Source organism: Salvelinus sp. IW2-2015, linkage group LG31 (assembly GCF_002910315.2).
Source record: "Salvelinus sp. IW2-2015 linkage group LG31, ASM291031v2, whole genome shotgun sequence".
NCBI classification, from domain to species: Eukaryota; Metazoa; Chordata; class Actinopteri; order Salmoniformes; family Salmonidae; genus Salvelinus; species Salvelinus sp. IW2-2015.
The window spans coordinates 9372501-9393192 of record NC_036870.1 but is presented as its reverse complement, the minus strand read 5'-3'; the positions used below and the strand labels follow the sequence as shown (position 1 = coordinate 9393192).

General features: G+C 44.6%; 1 protein-coding gene across 1 annotated transcript in view; it reads left to right on the top strand.

The window, feature by feature from the left end:
* LOC111955661 (sodium/potassium-transporting ATPase subunit alpha-3-like) overlaps positions 1-18570 on the top strand; it is a 33340-nt gene extending 14770 nt beyond the window's left edge. The window contains 21 exon segments of the mRNA XM_070436496.1: positions 1332-1463; positions 2171-2230; positions 2376-2579; positions 3480-3593; positions 4489-4623; positions 5031-5148; positions 6562-6830; positions 9264-9462; positions 9896-10140; positions 10491-10683; positions 10959-11255; positions 11258-11270; positions 12145-12295; positions 12524-12692; positions 13392-13546; positions 15606-15729; positions 15863-16008; positions 16339-16469; positions 16641-16742; positions 16959-17050; positions 17541-18570. Of these exon segments, the coding sequence (XP_070292597.1) occupies positions 1332-1463; positions 2171-2230; positions 2376-2579; positions 3480-3593; positions 4489-4623; positions 5031-5148; positions 6562-6830; positions 9264-9462; positions 9896-10140; positions 10491-10683; positions 10959-11255; positions 11258-11270; positions 12145-12295; positions 12524-12692; positions 13392-13546; positions 15606-15729; positions 15863-16008; positions 16339-16469; positions 16641-16742; positions 16959-17050; positions 17541-17569 (3078 nt within the window). The 3' untranslated portion in view covers positions 17570-18570.
* The last annotated feature ends 2122 nt before the right edge of the window (positions 18571-20692 follow it).

Below are 20692 nucleotides of genomic sequence, written 5' to 3'. Positions count from 1 at the left end.
AGAGGGAGGGGCTGGAGGAATAATAGGAGTTGGTAGGATAATAGAGGAGGGTGTGGAGGGAGTAATAGAGGAGTGCAGGTGTAGAGGGAGGTGTGAGGAGTAATAGAGGGAGGGTGTGATGGGAGTAATAGAGGGAGGGTAGATGGGAGGGTGTGGGGGAGTAATAAGAGGAGGGTGTGGTGGGAGTAATAGAGGGAGGTGTGGAGGGAGTAATAGAGGAGGGGTGGGGGGAGTAATAGAGGGAGGGTGTGGTGGAGTAATAGAGGGAGGGTGTGGAGGGAGTAATAGAGGGAAGGTGGTGTGAGGGAGTAACTAGAGGGTGGGAATGGTAGAGGAAGAAAGCATGTTTGGGTGCCTTTTCATTATGCAGAAATCCATTAACTTCATCACTTACTGTTAAATAGGGAGCTTGTAGCATCTTCAGGGAAACGAAGCAGCAGGGAGGCAGGTGGGTAGAGGTGTTACAGTCATTTACAAAATGGCGCTAATTCCAAAGTGACGTTGATCACTGTGACGTATTTACAAAGTTCGGACTTCAAACTTCATATTTAAAGGGAAGAAGCCTTCAATCATGTTAACAAAAAAATATTTACCATAAAAGACAAAGGTGGGGTGAACCTGGCACGAAATGCAGCCTTTCCTGTTGAGATACCAAAACCGATCTGACAAGGAAAATCACCAAAAATGGGTGTTTAACTGTGAATCCACTTGGTCACTCCTTGGACCATACCTTTAATGTTGGGAACATAAAACATTTTCACTGGGAAATGAAACACTCTCAAGTGGTGGGAAAATTTGGATAGTGCACTACCTATAGGAGACGCCTAGTAAAGTAGCCTAGTTTTTAAAGCATAACAATTGGTCCTGATTAGACAAAACCTTCCATTCTGGACCATGTCATACAACACATCCTCCTGGCTGTTATTACTGTGATCATTTTCATGTGGAATATACAAAGCTAGAGTGGAAAATATTTACGGAGCTATGCCCAATTCATATAATTATGTCAGCCTTGCACTTCATTCTCTGTTTTCTTGTTGATTGTGGCCCACACTCAAGTAGTAACAGTGATATTGTGGGTTATCTGAGTGCATGAATTCCTATGAATTGTGGCTTTAGCTTGTGGTGCACGTTGAGACACCAGCTGACACCAGGAAGCCCACTCACTGCCATACTCAAAGTTACTACGGCAGCATTGAGGCATTCACAGCCTAAAATGGTGGTTTGTGGGATTAGCTGACCCACACGGTGTATTAACCAACCTTTTTTCTATGTAAAATATGGACTAGTCAGGGATCTGTGTTCTGAGACTCTCTTTGTTTGTCTTGCAGTATGGACGGTCAGACAGCTACCGCGTGGCCACCACGACGGAGAAGGACGAGAAGGAGTCCCCCAAGAAGGCGGACTCCAAGGCAGACAAGAAGATCAAGGACATGGAGGAATTGAAGAAGGAAGTTCCCTTGGTATGTAGTGCATCATTCCTACTTCCTGTTTCCTGTCAGTGCACCGTGGCCTCGAGCAGTGTGTCCTGCGACCGGCACTGGTCCCTGGGATGTTGCTAACTGGTCCCTCAGATGGGTAGCTGAAACGAATTTAGATTCATCTAGAGTGTTAGTTTTAGCCTAAGGAGGAAGGACACTGGTATAATAACAGTTTGAGAAACACTATCCTAAAGAGCACCCACTGGGCACAGACATCAATTCAACGTCTATTCCACGTTGGTTCAATGTAATTTCATTGAAGTGACGTGGAAYCAACGTTGATTCAACCTGTGTGTTCCCCGTGGGCAGTCTTTATGTATTCTGTTTGGGACAGCAACAAAGTTGTTAATAAATGACTTCTCAGATGTTTGGACAATGGATTTTGYCAGCCTGTATTCCTGAAAATCTATTTTATTGTTGGCAGTAAATTAATCTCATGGGTGTCAAGCAAAGGAAAATTGTTTTTTTCTTGTACGAATAGTAGTTTGTGGCGAGAGGCACTTCCAATATAAACTAATCCTGTTTGAAGAAGATTTACTTTGTTATGAGGCATAAAGCCAAACCATGAGAATATTAATATCCCTCTGAAACACAGCTGGAAAATGTCTCCAGCGCTATTCACAATATATATTCGCYAGAATGTAGTTAAAACTAGAGATTTATTCAATGTTTCAACTTTTCTCTAATAGACGGAACACAAGATGTCCATCGAGGAGGTATGCCAGAAGTACTCTACCGACATAGTCCAGGTAAGTTCATCACCGCAAGACTTTTCCCAAAGCCTGTGTTGGGGCTTTTAAAACGAAACATATTAGAACATTAATGGTAATATCAGTTGTCACACAAAATATCAGCCACAATATCAGCCTCCCTCCTCTCTCACCCCCCCTTCAGGGTCTGACCAACGCTAAGGCCGCTGAGTACCTGGCTCGWGARGGCCCCAACGCCCTCACGCCCCCCCCCACCACCCCCGAGTGGATCAAGTTCTGTCGCCAGCTGTTCGGTGGCTTCTCCATCCTGCTGTGGACTGGCGCCATCCTCTGTTTCCTGGCCTACGCCATCCAGGCCGCCACCGAGGACGAGCCCGCAGGAGACAATGTGAGTGACAGACCCCCACAAAATGGCCACCATTATCACTTGGCAGGGGACAAAGGGATGCAAGGTTATAGATGGTATTTTGTGTTCAGCTTAATGTAGTGTTTCCAAAATGTAGCATTAGGATTCAACTTGGGAGGTTGTGGCTGATTCTTACTTGGCACTAAAATATTTGGGGAACTCTATGACTTGGTGAACAAGGAAGTGTCTAGTGTTGAGATGAGTCAGAGTCCCGTGTGTTTCTTAGATCCAGCAATATGGTTCAACCAACTCTAAATGAATGGGAAGTATAGGCGCCATCTAAAATGATAAATGGTTAAACAATATTTCTCTCTCTCCTTGCTCTCTCTCTCTCTCCAGTTGTACCTGGGTAATACTAAATGAGGCATTTGAATTTCCACGAATTTCATTGAATTTATCAATGATTTATTTCCTATCCTATATATTTTCCATTCATTCAAATTCAAATAATTCTGCATCCTGTGTACTATTTCAATCAAAATTCAAGAACTGAATTGGAATTGATCAGCCATTCTCAATTCAATTCTGAATTGACCCCAACCCTGCATGGCATGTGCCATTTTAGATCCAGCCATATAGTTCAACTAAACTTAAATGAATTAAAAAGCTAGGCACCATATTAACATGATCAAACAATGAAGTTATATTTCTCCCAGCAAACAGTGAACGTTCCTGCAACGTTAGGTAACGTTCCAATGGAGTCCCAATTTGGTTTTCAACTAACTTTAGCATGACAACATCCCATGAATGCTTTTAAAATGTCCTGGGAAAATGTTATTTGAAAAASATTAGTAGAAGGACATAATAGTTATAAGAACATTTGTATAAAATGTTCCAATACTGTTTGTTTTTTACATTGTTTGCTGCGTTCTCGCTCTCCAGTTGTACCTGGGTATCGTTCTCTCGGCTGTGGTCATCATCACCGGCTGTTTCTCCTACTTCCAGGAGGCAAAGAGCTCKAAAATCATGGAGTCCTTCAAGAACATGGTGCCCCAGGTAAACAAACCTCTTCTTAGACCTTAACACCCTATCCTATTGTCRCCTACATTCCGACATAAAAGACCGTAAAACAAATCAACTCCAAGTGATTTTAATTCTGGAAATCTGTTCCAAAATATTCCCACGTATAGAGATAATGTGTGATCATATACCAATGTAAGCAAGAAATGATCATGTATTAGTCAAATGTTATAACTGTTTGGGCATCTTGCGGTCAATTTGGAGTCTACAAATTATTTGTAATTATGTTCCCAGACCATCCGCTCGAGAAAGAAACGGCCCTGAATCTAGTTGGTGATCCCTGACCGRAGGGCTCAGTGTCTGTAATACTAATTCCAATCCTATTAGTCTCATCATATGTGTTTTACAGATTATAATCCAAACTAGATGACAATGGGTGGGGTAGTTGTGGCACTGACTCAAAATAACCTGTGACCCTAATCCAAATGTTCCCCCTCAAAACACACGTAGCCGACATTGTTTTGGCCATTGTAACCAGTGGTTAGTCTTTTCTGTCTTTGTAAGTGAACATGAAGCATATGGTCCTTCAGTGGTGAGATAATAGCCACTCAGACATCGGCTCAAATGTTCAGTCTCTATGTAGTCCATACGTACAGTCCATAGGTACACATTTTCTATCCAGACTCTTTCTATGGTCAGTGTCAATAGTCAGTCAATGGTTAGTTGCTTACTTTACAGTGTACTACAATCTGCCTGTCTCAATGCAATTACATAGTTATAACATAAAACCCCATCATGACTAGTTGGTTTATGGTCAGTGATAGCGTGTAGTTGGTTTTACTGTTACCCCAGTGTTACACCTGTATGTATAGTCAGTTAATGGTTGMTTTATGGTTCCTACTTCACCATTGGGGGTTTTCTCTGTCCACAGCAAGCACTGGTGATCCGTGAGGGCGAGAAGATGCAGATCAACGCTGAGGAGGTGGTGGCTGGAGACCTGGTGGAGGTGAAGGGAGGAGATAGGATCCCCGCCGACCTCAGGATCGTCTCTGCTCATGGCTGCAAGGTAAACCTACACACACACACACACACAGCATATGTTTTACTATCCTTGTGGGGACCAAAAAATTGATTTGATTAAAAAATCACATTTAAAAAACCTAACCCTAATTCTAACCCTACCCCTAATTGTAAACCTAATCCCTAAGCTTAAAATAACCTTCGGAGAATGTTCCTTGTTTTTCTATCCTTGTGGGGACTTTTGAGGATTTCCTGTACCGTCAAGGATAGTAATACAAACTGATACACACACACACACACACACACACACACACACACACACACACACACACACACACATATACATACATAGCTCACATTAAAATATAACACACACTCACGCAACTACATATTTTACATACAAGCTTTTTAAAATTGTAATCAAGTTCCCTGGATTTTGTCCTGCTCCAATAGGTGGATAACTCCTCCCTGACTGGTGAATCAGAACCCCAGAGCAGGTCACCTGACTGTACCCATGACAACCCCCTGGAGACCCGCAATGTCGCTTTCTTCTCCACCAACTGTGTTGAAGGTACGGTCGTCTTGGCAACTGCATCGTCCCCATCTCCCTCTTCCTCATCTCCCTCTTCCTCTTCCTGCTGGCCCATTTCCTTTTTCTCATCATCATCATCATCATCATCATCATCATTGTTGTCGTCTTAACCATCACTGCCCCATCACTCTACATGTCGTCTTTCCATTCCTGTGTTTTCTTTCTTTCTCGCTTTCTTCTCTTTATCCACCTCTCAACGGGTTTAAGGTGGAAAATGCTGGCTGCCATAGCAACAAGGCACCCACCYTTTTAACAAGCACCCAACCCAGCGCCCACGCACACTCTGTCTCTCTCTCCTTCTTTCTTTCACCTCTCTCTTCCTCCCTCTTCTTTSAAWTCCCTGGCTGCCCTTTTCCTTCCCATCTGTCCATATTGCTTCATCTTTGAGAACACTCCATCTGGTGTCAATATTAGCTTAGCGTCTCCCTATGGCTCAGTGGTCTAATGGTAGTGTCAACAGAGGAGGACACACATGGCGAAGGTCTAGATTCAGWCAGTTCAGCTTTAACCAGCGGTAAGCGACAACTGCATAGCATATATTTGTTTTTGTTTAGGCGACGTCGGCGGCGTAACTGCGTTGGAGAGGTCGAAGCCACGATCGGCCTGTGTGTTATACCTGCCGCGGACATTGCCCATCYGATGCATTAGTAYAAATCCCATGCAGCCATGTTGCAATGTAATCCACACCTCAATTAGMCTCGTAMAAATACTTCTTGTTTTGTTTCATGATTTTTKAATTTGAGTGTCATTATTTCTATAGAGCCTACACTTTCTCTTTGGAAACTTCTAAAGCGAGTGGGATGGCTGTGGCTTCGTGACAATGACCACAAGAGCAGCCGCTCACCGATTTGACAGCTCCAACGCAGTTACACATCCAGCATTGCCTAAACAAAAAACGCTGATATGCTGTGCAATTGTCAGTTACGGCAGGTTAACGCTGATCTGATTGAATCTAGGCCTTAGTTGTCTGATGAAGCTAAGGCCAGGCACTGGTTACCTGTAGGCCCCAAATATACTAAAGAACTATGATTTACTTCATAGACTGTTATATGCCGCCCCCATGTGGTCAGAACAGTGTATGGCACCTGCACTGGTGGCAATAAGAAATACTTCAGTGGCATTTCAGTAAAGAGCACTTCAGCAGTTCAGTATTATAATTTTTTGAATGATTACTTTAGGGACATTTACTATAACGGAGTGATACAAAAAATGATTATTAAAAACATTTTATTTGCACTTTGAGTTTTTCCTCAAAGTGCTTTTCATTGTATGGGGGTAACTCATCATTTTACACATGGCACCACAAAAGGTATTCCAAATCTTTGACGATACACCAATATAACATGCAAGTAAAGTCATCTAACTTCCTTCTCTTCTCCTCACCGTCACCAGGCACGGCGCGTGGCATCGTGGTGTGCACCGGCGACCGTACCGTCATGGGCCGTATCGCCACCCTCACCTCCGGCCTGGAGTCGGGCAAGACCCCCATCGCCAAGGAGATCGAGCACTTCATCCACCTGATCACAGGCGTGGCCGTGTTCCTGGGCATCACCTTCTTCATCCTGGCCGTCTGCCTGGGCTACACCTGGCTGGAGGCRGTCATCTTCCTCATCGGCATCATCGTGGCCAACGTGCCCGAGGGCCTGCTGGCTACTGTCACTGTGAGGGGATATTTTGGTGGATTTGTTGTGTTGTGTGGTGTGGTGGACGGGGTTGCGATGGGAAGTTGGGGGGTAGTGAGGAGTGGACTGTGTGTTTGTGTGTGTATTCTTCTTTTTCCTCTGTGTCGGTGTCTTGTGTTGTACTTCTGTGTCTGTCTGTCTGTCTGTCTCTTACTCTGTGTGTTATATCTCTGTGCTAATATTTCCATGTGTTCCAGTATCGCTGTGCGGTTATCCGTCTGTCTGTAATAATAGAGGCGCTTGTATCAACGTGTCTTCTTTGATGGTTGTGGTGGTGTATCTCTCCACTATTAGTGTATCTCTCTTTCTCTCTCTCTCTCTCTCTCTCTCTCTCTGTCTCTCTCTCTCTCTCTCTCCACAGCCCTTTGATTTTTGTGTACCTGTATCTCTCTCTCTTTTTCTCTCTTCTTCCCTCTTTGTGTCTGTGTCTCTTTTTCAGGCTCTCTCTACGCCTGCGTCAGTCAGTGTCAGTGACTCCCCCTGGTCAGTTGTCTTCTATGACAACTGTTAAGAGAGACTGATAAATGCTAGGCTAATGTTAATGTAAATGCTGGGCTGTTGCCACTCTCGCTGCTTGGCTAGTAGCCTGTATGGCCCACGGTACGTTCCGCCATTTTGAAAGTCGCATGAAACACTGGCGCCTGCCTTTCACTGCTTTTTACTCTGTGCTTGGCTTTCCTTCTCTTTCTTTCTATCTTTCTGCGTTTCTCTTTCTGGGCTGTGAAATATACTGCAGTATTTGATTTAGCGCGAGTGCATTTTAATGTAGGGAACGGGGGGGTGGAATGGCGGGGGTTTGTACAACTCCACGTCTCAAGGGTAAGTGTGTAGTTATCTTGTATTGGATTGTCATGGGTTTCTTCTCTGCAGATGCAAGTAAGTTGTTGATTGGTTTGAGGGTCTAGTGTGTCTACACCTGGAGTTGTGCATCCCATGTTTTTACGTTCATGATTCGGTACTAATCTTTTCTCTCATTTTCTCCCATTCTCTATTTGTTGCTTTCTTTCAACCCCGTCTTCTTTTCGCAATCTCTGTTGCTTTCTCTGTCTCTCTCTTTTCTCTCTCCTTTCTCTGTCTCTCTTTTCTCTCTCCTTTCTCTGTCTCTCTCTTTTCTCTCTTGTCTTCTCTCTTTTCTCTGTCTTCTCTGTTCTCTCTTCCTTTTCTGTCTCTCCTTTTCTCTTGTTCTCTCTTTTTCCTCTCGTTTTCTCTGTCTTCTCTTTCTCTCTTTGTCTCTCTCTTTATCTCTCTCCTTTCTCTGTCTCTCTCTTCTTCTTCTCTCTCTTTCTCTTGTCTCTCTCTTTTCTCTCTGCTTTTCTCTCTCTTTTCTCTCTTTTTCTCTCTCTTTTTCTCTCTCTTTCTTCTGTCTCTCTTTGACTTTCTTCTTTGCTTCTGTTCTCTCTTCCTTTTTCTTTCGGTCTCTCTTTTTTCTCTCTCCTTTCTCTGCCTCTCTCTTTCTCTTGTTCTTCTCTCTTTCTCTTCTGTTCTTTTCTCTCCTTTCGACTGTCTTCTGCTTTTTCTCTCTGTTGCGCTCTCTTCTTCTTCTGCTCGTTTCTGCTAGGTTCCCTTTCTTTTCTCTCTGCGCTTTCTCTGTCTGCCTCTTTTCTCTTCTCTCTCATTGTCTCTTGTCTCTTCTTCTGTTTTCTCTCCTCTCTGTCTCTCTCTCGTCTGGCTTTCCTTGTTCTCTAACTGTCTTCTCTTCTCTCCTTTTCTCTGTCTCTTGCTCTTCTCTCTTTTTCTCTCTTTTTGTTCTTCTCCTTTCTTCTGTTCCCTTCTTCTCTTTTCCGCTGTCTCTTTCTCTCTTGTCTCTCCTTTTTTCTCTCCTTCTTTTCTTCTCCTTTCGTCTGTCTCGTCTACTTTCTCCTCTTCTTTTCTCTGTCTCTCTCTTGTCTTCTCTCTTTCTCTGTTCCCTTCTCTCTTTTCTGTCTCTCTGCTTGTTCTCCTTCTTTTCTCGTGGTCTCTCGTCTTGTTCTTCTGCGTTGTCTCTTCTGTTTTCTCTTCTCTTTTTCTGCTCTTTAATCATTCTCTCCTTTCTTCTGGTCTCTCTAATTTTCTTTCTTCTGTCTGCTCTCTTCTTTCTCTCTCCTCTCTTGTCTCTCTTTTTCTTCTCCTCTTTCTTGTTTCTCTTTCCTCCGTTTCTCTTGTCTCTCTTTTTCTCTCTCTTGTCTCTCTTCTCTCAGTCTTTGTTTCTCTCTCTTTCTCTGTCTGCTCTCTTTTTCTCGCTCCTCCTTTCTCTGTCTCTCTCTTTTTCTCCTCCTTCTCTGTCTTCTCTCTTTTCTCGTCTCCGCCCTTTCTACGTGTTCTCTCTATCTTTTTGCTCCTCATCCTTTCGTTCTGTCTCTCCTCTTCTCTCTCCTTTCTCTCTCCTTTCTCTGTCTCTCTCTTTTTTCTGTCTCTTCTTCTTCTCTCTCTCAGGTGTGTCTGACCCTGACCGCTAAGCGTATGGCTCGTAAGAACTGCCTGGTGAAGAACCTTGAGGCTGTGGAGACCCTGGGCTCCACCTCCACCATCTGCTCTGATAAGACAGGCACACTGACCCAGAACAGGATGACCGTGGCCCACATGTGGTTCGACAACCAGATCCACGAGGCCGACACCACGGAGGACCAATCTGGTAGGAGAGAGGGGTTTAAGTTCACTGAACTCGTTGTTTATGTTCTTCACTATATAACATCAAAGTCAATACATCTTAGGTATACATATTGTGAACACAGTTATTCATACGGTGGCACCCGTTTAGGTGATTTAGATAGTCTTGTAGTCTCTGGAATTAGATACAATTTTGCAAACCAGCGTAATGTGGTTTGCAGGCCTGATGTGGCACCCGAGCCAGAAGTTTCAGACCACTGTGTTAGYGAATAACTAGGCCGTCAAAGATTGGCCTTATGTTGTTTGTAACATCTTGTATCAAAGGATTAGCATTTTTTTAATGGTAGTACATGTATTCATGCAGGCCTTGATGAAGGCTTCAGGGCTGCCTGTGAGCACATGAATGCAACAACCATGTGTCTGTCACGAACAATTCTTCCTTCCTCTCTTCTCCCCAGGCGCCTCTTTCGACAAGAGCTCGGAGACGTGGTTGGCGCTGGCGCGCGTGGCGGCCCTGTGTAACCGGGCGCAGTTCAAAGCGGCTCAGGATCAGCTTCCAATCCTGAAGAGGGACGTGGCGGGTGACGCCTCCGAGTCCGCGCTGCTGAAATGTATCGAGCTGTCCTGCGGCAGCGTCAGACAGATGAGGGAGAAGAACAAGAAGGTGGCCGAGATCCCCTTCAACTCCACCAACAAGTACCAGGTGAGGGACCAATATGGGGAACAAGTGCGCACCCTGGATCCCTGGGGCTGTATGTAGCAAACGTCTCAGAGTAGGAGTGCTGATCTAGGATCAGGTTACACCTATCCATGTGATCTTATTCACTGTGTTATAAAAGGCAAAAGCGATCCTGAATCAGCTGGATACATACGGCCCTAGGTGTGGATGTGGGTTTGACCCTGGTCTCACCTGGGTCCGGGTTAGGGTTGAAGCTATGGTCAGGGAAAACAAGGGTGTTCTCAATCCTTATATAAACAGTTTGTATAAGGGCTTTGTATAAGAGGTTGAACACAGTGTATGTTTGTGCTCCCCCCTTGCCTCTCTCTCCCCAGCTCTCTGTGCATGAGACGGAGGACGAGACCGACAACCGCTACCTGCTGGTGATGAAGGGCGCGCCAGAGAGGATCCTGGACCGCTGCTCCACCATCTTGATCCAGGGCAAGGAGCAGCCCATGGACGAGGAGATGAAGGAGGCCTTCCAGAACGCCTACATGGAGCTGGGAGGACTGGGAGAGAGAGTCCTCGGTGAGACAGGAGGGAGAGAGGGAGAGAGGGAGAGAGGACAGAGGAGGGTTGAGGGAGGGAGTCCTGGGTAAACAAGAGGGTGGGAGAGAGGTATAGAAAGTTCCAGGGCGCTTGCACGGAGCTGGGAGGACTAGGAGGGAGAGTACTCGGTAAGAGAGAGAGGGAGGGAGGGATGAGAAGAGGGAAGAGGGTAAGAAATGGGAACCTAAAGAGGCCTTTCAGAATGCATCCACTAATACTGACAATACTACCAATCTAATACTGTCACTCCCCAGGCTTCTGCCACCTGCTAATGCCTGAGGACCAGTACCCCAAGGGCTTTGCCTTCGACTGTGACGACGTCAACTTCACCACAGAGGGCCTGTGCTTCGTGGGCCTCATGTCCATGATTGACCCTCCCCGTGCAGCCGTGCCCGACGCCGTGGGGAAATGTCGCTCCGCTGGCATCAAAGTCATCATGGTGACCGGCGATCATCCAATCACAGCCAAGGCTATCGCCAAGGGCGTGGGCATCATCTCCGAGGGCAACGAGACCGTGGAGGACATCGCCTCTCGCCTCAATATCCCTGTCAGCCAGTCAATCCCAGGTAAGGAGAGAGAGAGTGTGTGTGTATGTGTGTTGTGTGTGTTGTGTGTGTTGTGTGTGTGTTGTGTGTGTGTGTGTGTGTGTGTGTGGTGTGTGTGTGTGTGTGTTGTGTGTGGTGTGTTGTGCGTGTGTGTGAGCATACTTTATCTATCTTGCTTTCACACATATATACAGTGAGTGTACACAACATTAGGAACACCTGCTCTTTCCATGACATAGACTGACCAGGTGAATCCAGGTGAAAGCTGTGCTCCCGTATTGATGTCACTTGTTAAATCCACTTCAATCAGTGTAGATGAAGGGGAGGAGACAGGTTAAAGAAGGATTTTTGCACCTTGTGACAATTGAGACATGAATTGTTTATGTGTGCCGTTCAGAGGGTGAATGGGCAAGACACAATATTTCAGTGACTTTGAACGGGGTATGGTAGTCGGTGCCAGGCTCTCCGGTTTGTGTCAAGAACTGCAACGCTGCTGGGTTTTTCACYCTCAACACTTTCCTGTGTGTATCGAGAATGYCCCACCACCCAAAAGACATCCAGACAACTTGACACAACTGTGGGAAGCATTGGAGTCAACATGGGCCAGCATCCCTGTGGAACGCTTTTGACACCTTGTCGAGTCCATTACCAAATAAATTGACACTGTTCTGAGGMCAAAAGGTGGTGCAACTCAATATTAGGAAGGTGTTCCTAATGTTWWGTACACTCAGTGTACTTAACCAAGCACTCAGTCAGATAGTCAGTCAGTCTACACCCATTTACTGGCATAAGCGTATGAACTAAAAACACTAACTTTCTGCAGCTCTGTGTGTGTCTGTCTCAGTGATACCAACCATACTCTCACTCACTGTCTTCCTGCGTGTGTGCGTTCCAGGGATGCCAAGGCGTGTGTGATCCACGGGACAGACCTGAAGGATCTGTCRCAGGATCAGATGGATGAMATCCTGAGGAACCACACTGAGATTGTGTTCGCCAGGACCTCCCCCCAGCAGAAACTCATCATCGTGGAGGGCTGCCAGAGACAGGTGAGGCACACGCACGCACGCACGCACACGCACACGCACACACACACACAGAGAGACAGTCATGCAATGTGCACACACACATGCACACAAACAGACACGTCTGGCTTTCTTGACATGGAAGGACTTTAAAGTATAGAAATCTGAAGAAACAGATTCTCCACCACAGATTCTCATACAGTAGTAGATAGAATATGAAGTTTTAACAGTTTTCACTAACCTGTCTCTCAGGGTGCCATCGTGGCTGTGACTGGTGACGGTGTGAACGACTCTCCCGCCCTGAAGAAGGCTGACATCGGCGTCGCCATGGGGATCTCCGGCTCAGACGTGTCCAAGCAGGCCGCTGACATGATCCTGCTGGACGACAACTTCGCCTCCATCGTCACCGGAGTGGAAGAGGGTGAGAGAGAGGGAGAGGGAGGGAGGGAAGGAGTGAGGAAAGAAGGGAAGGAAGGAGGGAAGGAGTGAGGAAAGAAGGGAAGGATGGAGGGAAGGAGTGAGGAAAGAAGGGAAGGAGGGAGGGAAAACGAGGGAAAGAAGCAGGGAGGAGAAAGGTAGGAGGGAAAGAGGTATACAGATGTAGGATCTTAATTTGATCACCCTGTTGCAGGAMAACTTTTCTGCAATYCAAGAAATGAAAAATGAAAAATMATTAGGTTTTTAAAAAGGCTTCTGAAGTTTGTAATTTCCACTTRGAKATTTCAGACTTGATTTTCCCTTACGAGAAATGTATCAACCCCTACAAAAATGCCCATTAATTATAATCCACATAATAATTCACATTTCCTGTTGCTGCAGGATTACTTTCCTGCTGTAGCAAATTGGCTCAAATTAAGATCCCACATCTGTWAGGAGGATGAAAATGAAGGAGAGAAAGGGGGTGGTATGAATGACAGGTAGGATGAAGAGAGTGAAAAAGGTCAGCGAGAGTAAAGAAGGAGAAAAGAAAAGAGAGGTCATGGAATATTTAGAGACAAAAGAAAAGTGCTGTTTAGAAAGGTAACCGATCTGTAATATGAGCCTATTGTATGAAAATAAGATATATAATGATGTCGTCCTGGGCTAGCCTATACAAGCTTTTTCTCTTGTTTCCCTCCAGGCCGTCTGATCTTTGACAACCTGAAGAAGTCCATTGCCTACACCCTGACCAGTAACATCCCTGAGATCACCCCCTTRCTCTTCTTCATCCTGGTCAACATCCCACTCCCCTTAGGGACCATCACCATCCTCTGTATTGACCTGGGAACCGACATGGTGACATACAGACACACACCCACACATGCATGGCACATGCACACACACACAGGCAAATTGTAGTTTGTTCAAATTTATACTTCAATTTGACTTGATAATTTCAAATCAAGTCAAATTGTATTTGTCACATGCGCAGAATACAAAAGGTGTAGACCTTACAGTGAAATGCTTACTTACAAGCTCTTAACCAACAATGCCGTTTTAAGAAAATACACCCAAAAAGTAAGAGACAAGAAAAACAAATAATTTATTAAAGAGCAGCAGTAAATTACAATAGCGGGGCTATATACAGGGGGTACCGGTACTGAGTCAATGTCCAGGGGCACCGGTGTCGAGGTAATTGAGGTAATATGTACATGTACTGTAGGTATAGTTATTAAAGTGACTATGCATAGATAATAAACAGAGAGTAGCAGCAGCGTAGAAGAGCGGGCGTGGGGGGGGGGGGGGCAATGCAAATAGTCTGGGTAGCCATTTGATTAGATGTTCAGGAGTCTTGTGGTTTGGGGGTAAAAGCTGTTTAGAAGCCTCTTGGACCTAGACTTGGCGCTCCGGTACCACTAGGGTGGCTGGAGTCTTTGACAATTTTTAGGGCCTTCCTCTGACACCGCCTGGTATAGAGGTCCTGGATGTTAGTTTGTTCGTGATGTGGACGCCAAGGAACTTGAGGCTCTCAACCTGCTCCACTACAGCACTGTCGATGAGAATGCTCAGTCCTCCTTTTCCTGTAGTCCACAATCATCTCCTTTGTCTTGATCACGTTGAGGGAGAGGTTGTTGTCCTTCCACCACACGGTCCGGTCTCTGACCTCCTCTCTATAGGCTGTCTCATTGTTGTCTGTGATCAGGCTGTTGTGTCATAGGCAAACTTAATGATGGTGTTGGAGTCGTGCCTGGCCGTGCAGTCATGAGTGAACAGGGAGTACAGGAGGGGACTGTTCACGCACCCCTGAGGGGCCCCCGTGTTGAGGATCAGCGTGGCYGATGTGTTGTTACCCACCCTTACCACCTGCGGGCAGCCCGTCAGGAAGTCCAGGATCCAGTTGCAGAGGGAGGTGTTTAGTCCCAGGGTCCTTAGCTTAGTGATGAGCTTTGAGGGCACTATGGTATTGAACGCTGAGCTGTAGTCAATGAATAACATTCTCACATACTGTAGGTTTTCCTTTTGTCCAGGTGTGAAAGGGCATTGTGGAGTGCAATAGAGATTGCATCATCTGTGGATCTGTTGGGGCGGTATGCAAATTGGAGTGGGTCTAGGGTTTCTGGGATAATGGTGTTGATGTCAGCCATGACCAGACTTTCAAAGCATTTCGTGGCAACAGATGGGAGTGCTACGGGTCAGTAGTCATTTAGGRAGGTTACCTTAGTGTTKTTGGGCACAGGGACTATGGTGGTCTSCTTYAAARATGTTGGTATTAKYGACTCAGACAGGGAGAGGTTGAACATGTCAGTGTAGACACTTTCCAGTTGTCCTGGTAATCCGTCTGGCCTTGCAGCCTTGTGAATGTTGACCTGTTTAAAGATCTTACTCACGTCGGCTGCAGAGAGCGTGATCACACAGTTGCCCGGAACAACTGATGCTCTCATGCATGTTTCAGTGTTGCTTGCCTCGAAGCGAGCATAGAAGTTATTTTGCTCATCTGGTAGGCTCGTGTCACTGGGCAGCTCTTGGCTGTGCTTCCCTTTGTAGTCTGTAATAGTTTGCAAGCCCCGCCACATCTGACGAACGTCGGAGCCGGTGTAGTACGATTCGATCTTAGTCCTGTATTGAAGCTTTGCCTGTTTGATGGTTCATCTGAGGGTATAGCAGGATTTCTTATAAGCTTCTGGGTTAGAGTCCTGCTCCTTGAAAGCGGCAGTTCTACCCTTTAACTCAGTGCGAATGTTGCCTGTAATCCATGGCTTCTGGTTGGGGTATGTACGTAATTTGAATCGAAGGTCAGTTATCTCATCCAAGTGTGTGCTTTGGTCTGTTGTCCTTTGCACCACAAAGAGAGTCAGTCTATTGGAATGTGTATTGACATCCGCCGTCTTCTCCTAACCCTACTGTATGCCTACAGGTGCCAGCTATCTCCCTTGCCTACGAGGCAGCAGAGAGTGACATTATGAAGAGACAGCCCAGAAACCCAGCCAGGGACAAACTGGTGAATGAGAGGCTGATCAGTATCGCCTACGGACAGATTGGTGGGTTTTTAAAAGTCTATCTCTGTGTTCYCATCGTTAGTCTGCGATTTATTGACTCCCGGCCTAATTCTAATTCTAGTTCCATAGGCAGAGTAGATAAAGCTAACACATCTTCCTCCCTATGTCTCTGTAGGGATGATCCAGGCTCTGGGAGGGTTCTTCTCCTACTTTGTGATCCTGGCGGAGAACGGTTTCCTTCCCTCTTTATTGGTGGGCATCAGGCTAAACTGGGACGACCGCTCCAACAACGACCTAGAGGACAGCTACGGACAGCAATGGGTACGCTGCCCACCTTTCTCGCTTTTTTTTCTCCCTCCATTTTCTTTTTTCTTCTCCTTTTTTTCTTTTTCTTTTTTTACTKTTTTTCTTTCTTTCTCTCGTCTTTACTCACTCTAACTTTTGTACCCCTCTGTCATCTTATTTTCTTTCATCCAGTCCTCATTAGTCTCATTAAATGAATTGCCCTCTTAGTCATCACCACAGCTTTCCGCTTAGTCATCACAACAACTTTCCACTTAATCATCACCACAACGTTCCACTTAGTTACCTCTACTCTCGTTCGCTCTTTAACCCTCCCTCCTTGTGATTTCCTCTCCCTCGCAATGCCAGACCTATGAACAGAGGAAGATAGTGGAGTACACCTGTCACACAGCTTTCTTCGTCAGTATTGTGGTGGTACAGTGGGCTGACGTCATCATCTGCAAGACCAGGCGCAACTCTGTCTTCCAGCAGGGCATGAGGTCAGAACCTTTTATATTTCCACCTGTCCTCTAATGACACAGACTTTGGCATGATTCAAAAGCAGACCTCTTCTTTTCCCTATTCAGATTTTGTAGGGTTGTGAAGCCCCTCTACTTTTTGTCTCTCATAGCTAGGATAAATGTTGAGATTCATTATTTGTTTGTTTACAGGAATAAGATCCTGATCTTTGGGCTGTTTGAGGAGACGGCCCTGGCTGCTTTCCTGTCCTACACCCCAGGCATGGACGTGGCTCTCAGGATGTACCCTCTCAAGTGAGTACTCCAGCCTCTGTTCTCATTCACACACAGCAACAGCACCCCCTACTGAGGGATGTTTATATGACAGTAAAGTACCACTGTGTGGACTGGAGACTATTTCAATCCATTAATGGGGAAATGATTTCCTCTTTAAGGAGAATTATTCACTCAACTGAATGGGCCTCTGGCTTTTTCTTCCTTTTTCTCTCCATCCGTCTTTCTCTGTCTCAGGCCCAGCTGGTGGTTCTGTGCGTTCCCGTACAGTTTCCTCATCTTTGTTTACGATGAGATCCGAAAACTCATCCTGCGCCGAAACCCCGGAGGTACTAGTTTCTCACAAACACACTTACTGTACTCACTATAGACTTGTGTATGACGTACTACAGTACCCATAATAACATTTACTATGATAGAACTGGGTATCTTTCACAGAGCATTGTGGGTACTGTTGTACATCATGCTACAAAATTGAAAAAAAACAAGAAAATGCTGCTGTCGGGTTTGCTTAATATAAGGAATTGTAAATGATTAATCCTTTTATACTTCTCTTTTGATACTTAAGTATGTTTTAGCAATTATATTTACATTTGGTACTTATGTATATTTAAAACCAAATACTTTTAGGGTAGTATTTTATTGAGTGTCTTTCACTTTTACTTGAGTCATTTTCTATTATGGTATCTTTACTAAGTATGACAATTGTTAACTTTTTACACCACTGCCCCTGATACAAATGTTTGCTGTTTCAATTCAAAATAATTCCTCTCCCTCTTTCTCTCTATTCCCTTCATTTTCTCCTTCCTTTCTCTTTAGGCTGGGTGGAAAAGGAGACATACTATTAAATTATCAAACCATTCTTTACTTCTCACCCCCTTACCTCCCCCTCTTTTTCTCCTCCCTACCTCCACCCGTCCCTCTAATCACATACAAACCATACAAGAAACCGCATCTGAAAACTCCTCCATTCCTCATCCCGTYTTTTCATCCAACATCGCCTTGAGGACAGGAGGACCAACCACAGAGAAGGAGAGGAACAGGACGATCACGCCAGATCCCTGTGCCKCTCTTCGTCTCTGCCTTTTTATCTGCCAAAAGACTACAGCATAGTCAACACTGCCAATACTCTTCGAATGTTTACTATACTGTTATGACACTGTTTATGAATGTGCTAATACACTGTKATGTACAAAATACCGGTATCGCTCTCCTCTATCGACAACAAAATGGCAGCTGCATCTAGATTCCACGGCGAGTGGTGTGGCGTCGTTGTCACCTGTTCCACCCCGCCCTCCTCTCGACACGCTCCCTCCCTCCACCAATCTTCTACTTAACACGGCCCTCAAGCCACTCCCACCACTCCCTGTCCCACCACTCCCTGGCCCAATGGGTATAACAGAAAGATCCCACCGCTGACACCAGTAAATGTGGAATAATCACCCACGGCCTCTACAGGGGTAAAACAAATCCCCATCCTTCCTGCTCGTGTTCCCCTCCCTCCTCCTCCTGTTTTTCTGACAATGTTGTTGTTGTTTTCTAAACAATTGTTCGTAACATTACTGTGCGTTTTTTAATGTTAGGAGTGGGTCTGAGAACTGCTCGTCTGTCCGTCCCTGTTTATATCCGTCTGTTGGTGAGCACCGTGCGACTTCCCCTGTCCTTGTAAACTTCCCCCCAACTCACCCCTGCTAATAAAATACAGCAATCGTTCTGTGTCCTAAGAAAAAGAGATTTCTCTCCCATGTTGTTATTTAAATAAGTGAACAATGGAATAAGACACTGTACCTTACATGCGAAACAGCAGCAAGAAATGAAATAAAATATAAGGATCTCTCTTTTTTCCCCAGTTTGGCCTCAGTTTGTTTTTGTGTGTGGGGTTTGGCAGAGAAAGACAAGACTATAAATACATTTTTCACACTATCAACACTCCTGATACCACTTTAAGGCGGAGAGAATGTCTCGAGTTACATACCAGCGGGATTGAAGGGTTGTCTGCAATGAGGTGTGTTGGGAGCGCCGAAAGTGAGAGGATCATCACTTCTTACTACACTTATTTTCACACCGCACACAATTATTCTGCTCTACCCACTCACTCATCATGGTTGGGAAAATAATAATACTTATAAAAAAAATGTTTTAAAGGCACACTAAAAAGAACGGGAAAATGAAATCATGGAAACATGCTAATGAATAATCAGGGTAAAGTAACATTTCATAGGTACCCATTCACCACCTCAGTGGAATACATACGGGCGATAATGATGCTCACATCCTCTCTGTACACCACCAGGCTCTCACATTGCTGTACATCCATTGTTGTTTTCCCTTCCATTTAGATCCTGCTGCACTGTAGCTAGTAGTCCTAAAAGAACATAAACATATACACTGGTGGAAAAAGTACCCAATTATCATACTTGAGTAAAAGCAAAGATACCTTACAGTTTTTTTGCGATTGCTCACACACTTTTTGCGGAATTTGTCTCATTGTGTCAAAACTCTACGCACGAGCCAAATAAGACAACACTGAGATAAGCATCTCACTTCTATGGCAAAATGAAACTCTGCAATCAAAACCTAAATCCTTTTTCAAAATGGCATTTTTTGCAACAAAATGATACACACATGCACCATTTGAATGACTCTTTCAAAGCAGCAACAACACACTGAGGTACTTTAAACAAAACACTTTAGTACTTTGTAAACCTTTTCAATTTTCTCATTCAGGCTTCTGTGAAAGATTGTTCCAGTACAGTACATCTACTCACAATTCAATGTGAAAGATTGTTCCAGTACAGTACATCTACTCACAATTCAATGTGAAAGATGTTCAGTACAGTAACAATCTAACTCACAATTCAATGTGAAAGACTGTTCCAGTACAGTACATCTACTCACAATTCAATGTGAAAGACTGTTCCAGTACAGTACATTACTCACAATTCAATGTGAAAGATTGTTCCAGTACAGTACATCTACTCACAATTCAATGTGAAAGACTGTTCCAGTACAGTACATCTACTCACAATTCAATGTGAAAGACTGTTCCAGTACAGTACATCTACTCACATTCAATGTGAAAGATTGTTCCAGTACAGTACATCTACTCACAATTCAATGTGAAAGATTGTTCCAGTACAGTACATCTACTCACATTTCAATGTGAAAGACTGTTCCAGTAAGCGTACATCTACTCACATTTCAATGTGAAAGACTGTTCCAGTAACAGTACATCTATACATTCAATGTGAAAGACTGTTCCAGTACAGTACATCTACTCACAATTCAAGGGGGGCAAAAATAGAAAGGCTTCATAAAAAAATATATGCAGCCTATTTTTTTGCCATTGCAGGTTATTACAACAACAAAACACAAAGAAAAGTAGAATTACAGTAATCGATACAATATGTTACTGTAAACTCATGGAAGATGGAAAAATATGAAAATGGAAAAACTCATGAAAAAACGAATGAAAAATAATTACAGCCAATCACAATGCCAAGCTCTATACACCAATTGGCAACACCCACGTATCTCAGATGAGATCAGGGCCACATTGGTTGACCATGTGCTCAACCTTGGATTGAGTATGAGGGAGGCTGGGCAGAGAGTTCAGCCCAACCTGAGCCACTACACGGTTGCATTTATCATCCGTACATTCAGAAATGAGAACCGGTAAGTTGCCTACCATCTAAACTATGTTCTTTATGTACAGTGGCAAGAAAAGGTATGTGAACCCTTTGGAAATACCTGGAATTCTGCATAAATTGGTCATAACATTTTATCTGATCTTCATCGAGGTCAAAATAGACAAACAGTCTGCCTAAAATAATAACACACAAACATTTATATGTTTATATGTCTTTATTGAACACACCATGTAAACATTCACAGTGAAGGGTGGGGAAAGTATGTGAACCCTTGGATTTAATAACAGGTTGACCCTCCTTAGGCAGCAATAACCTCAACCA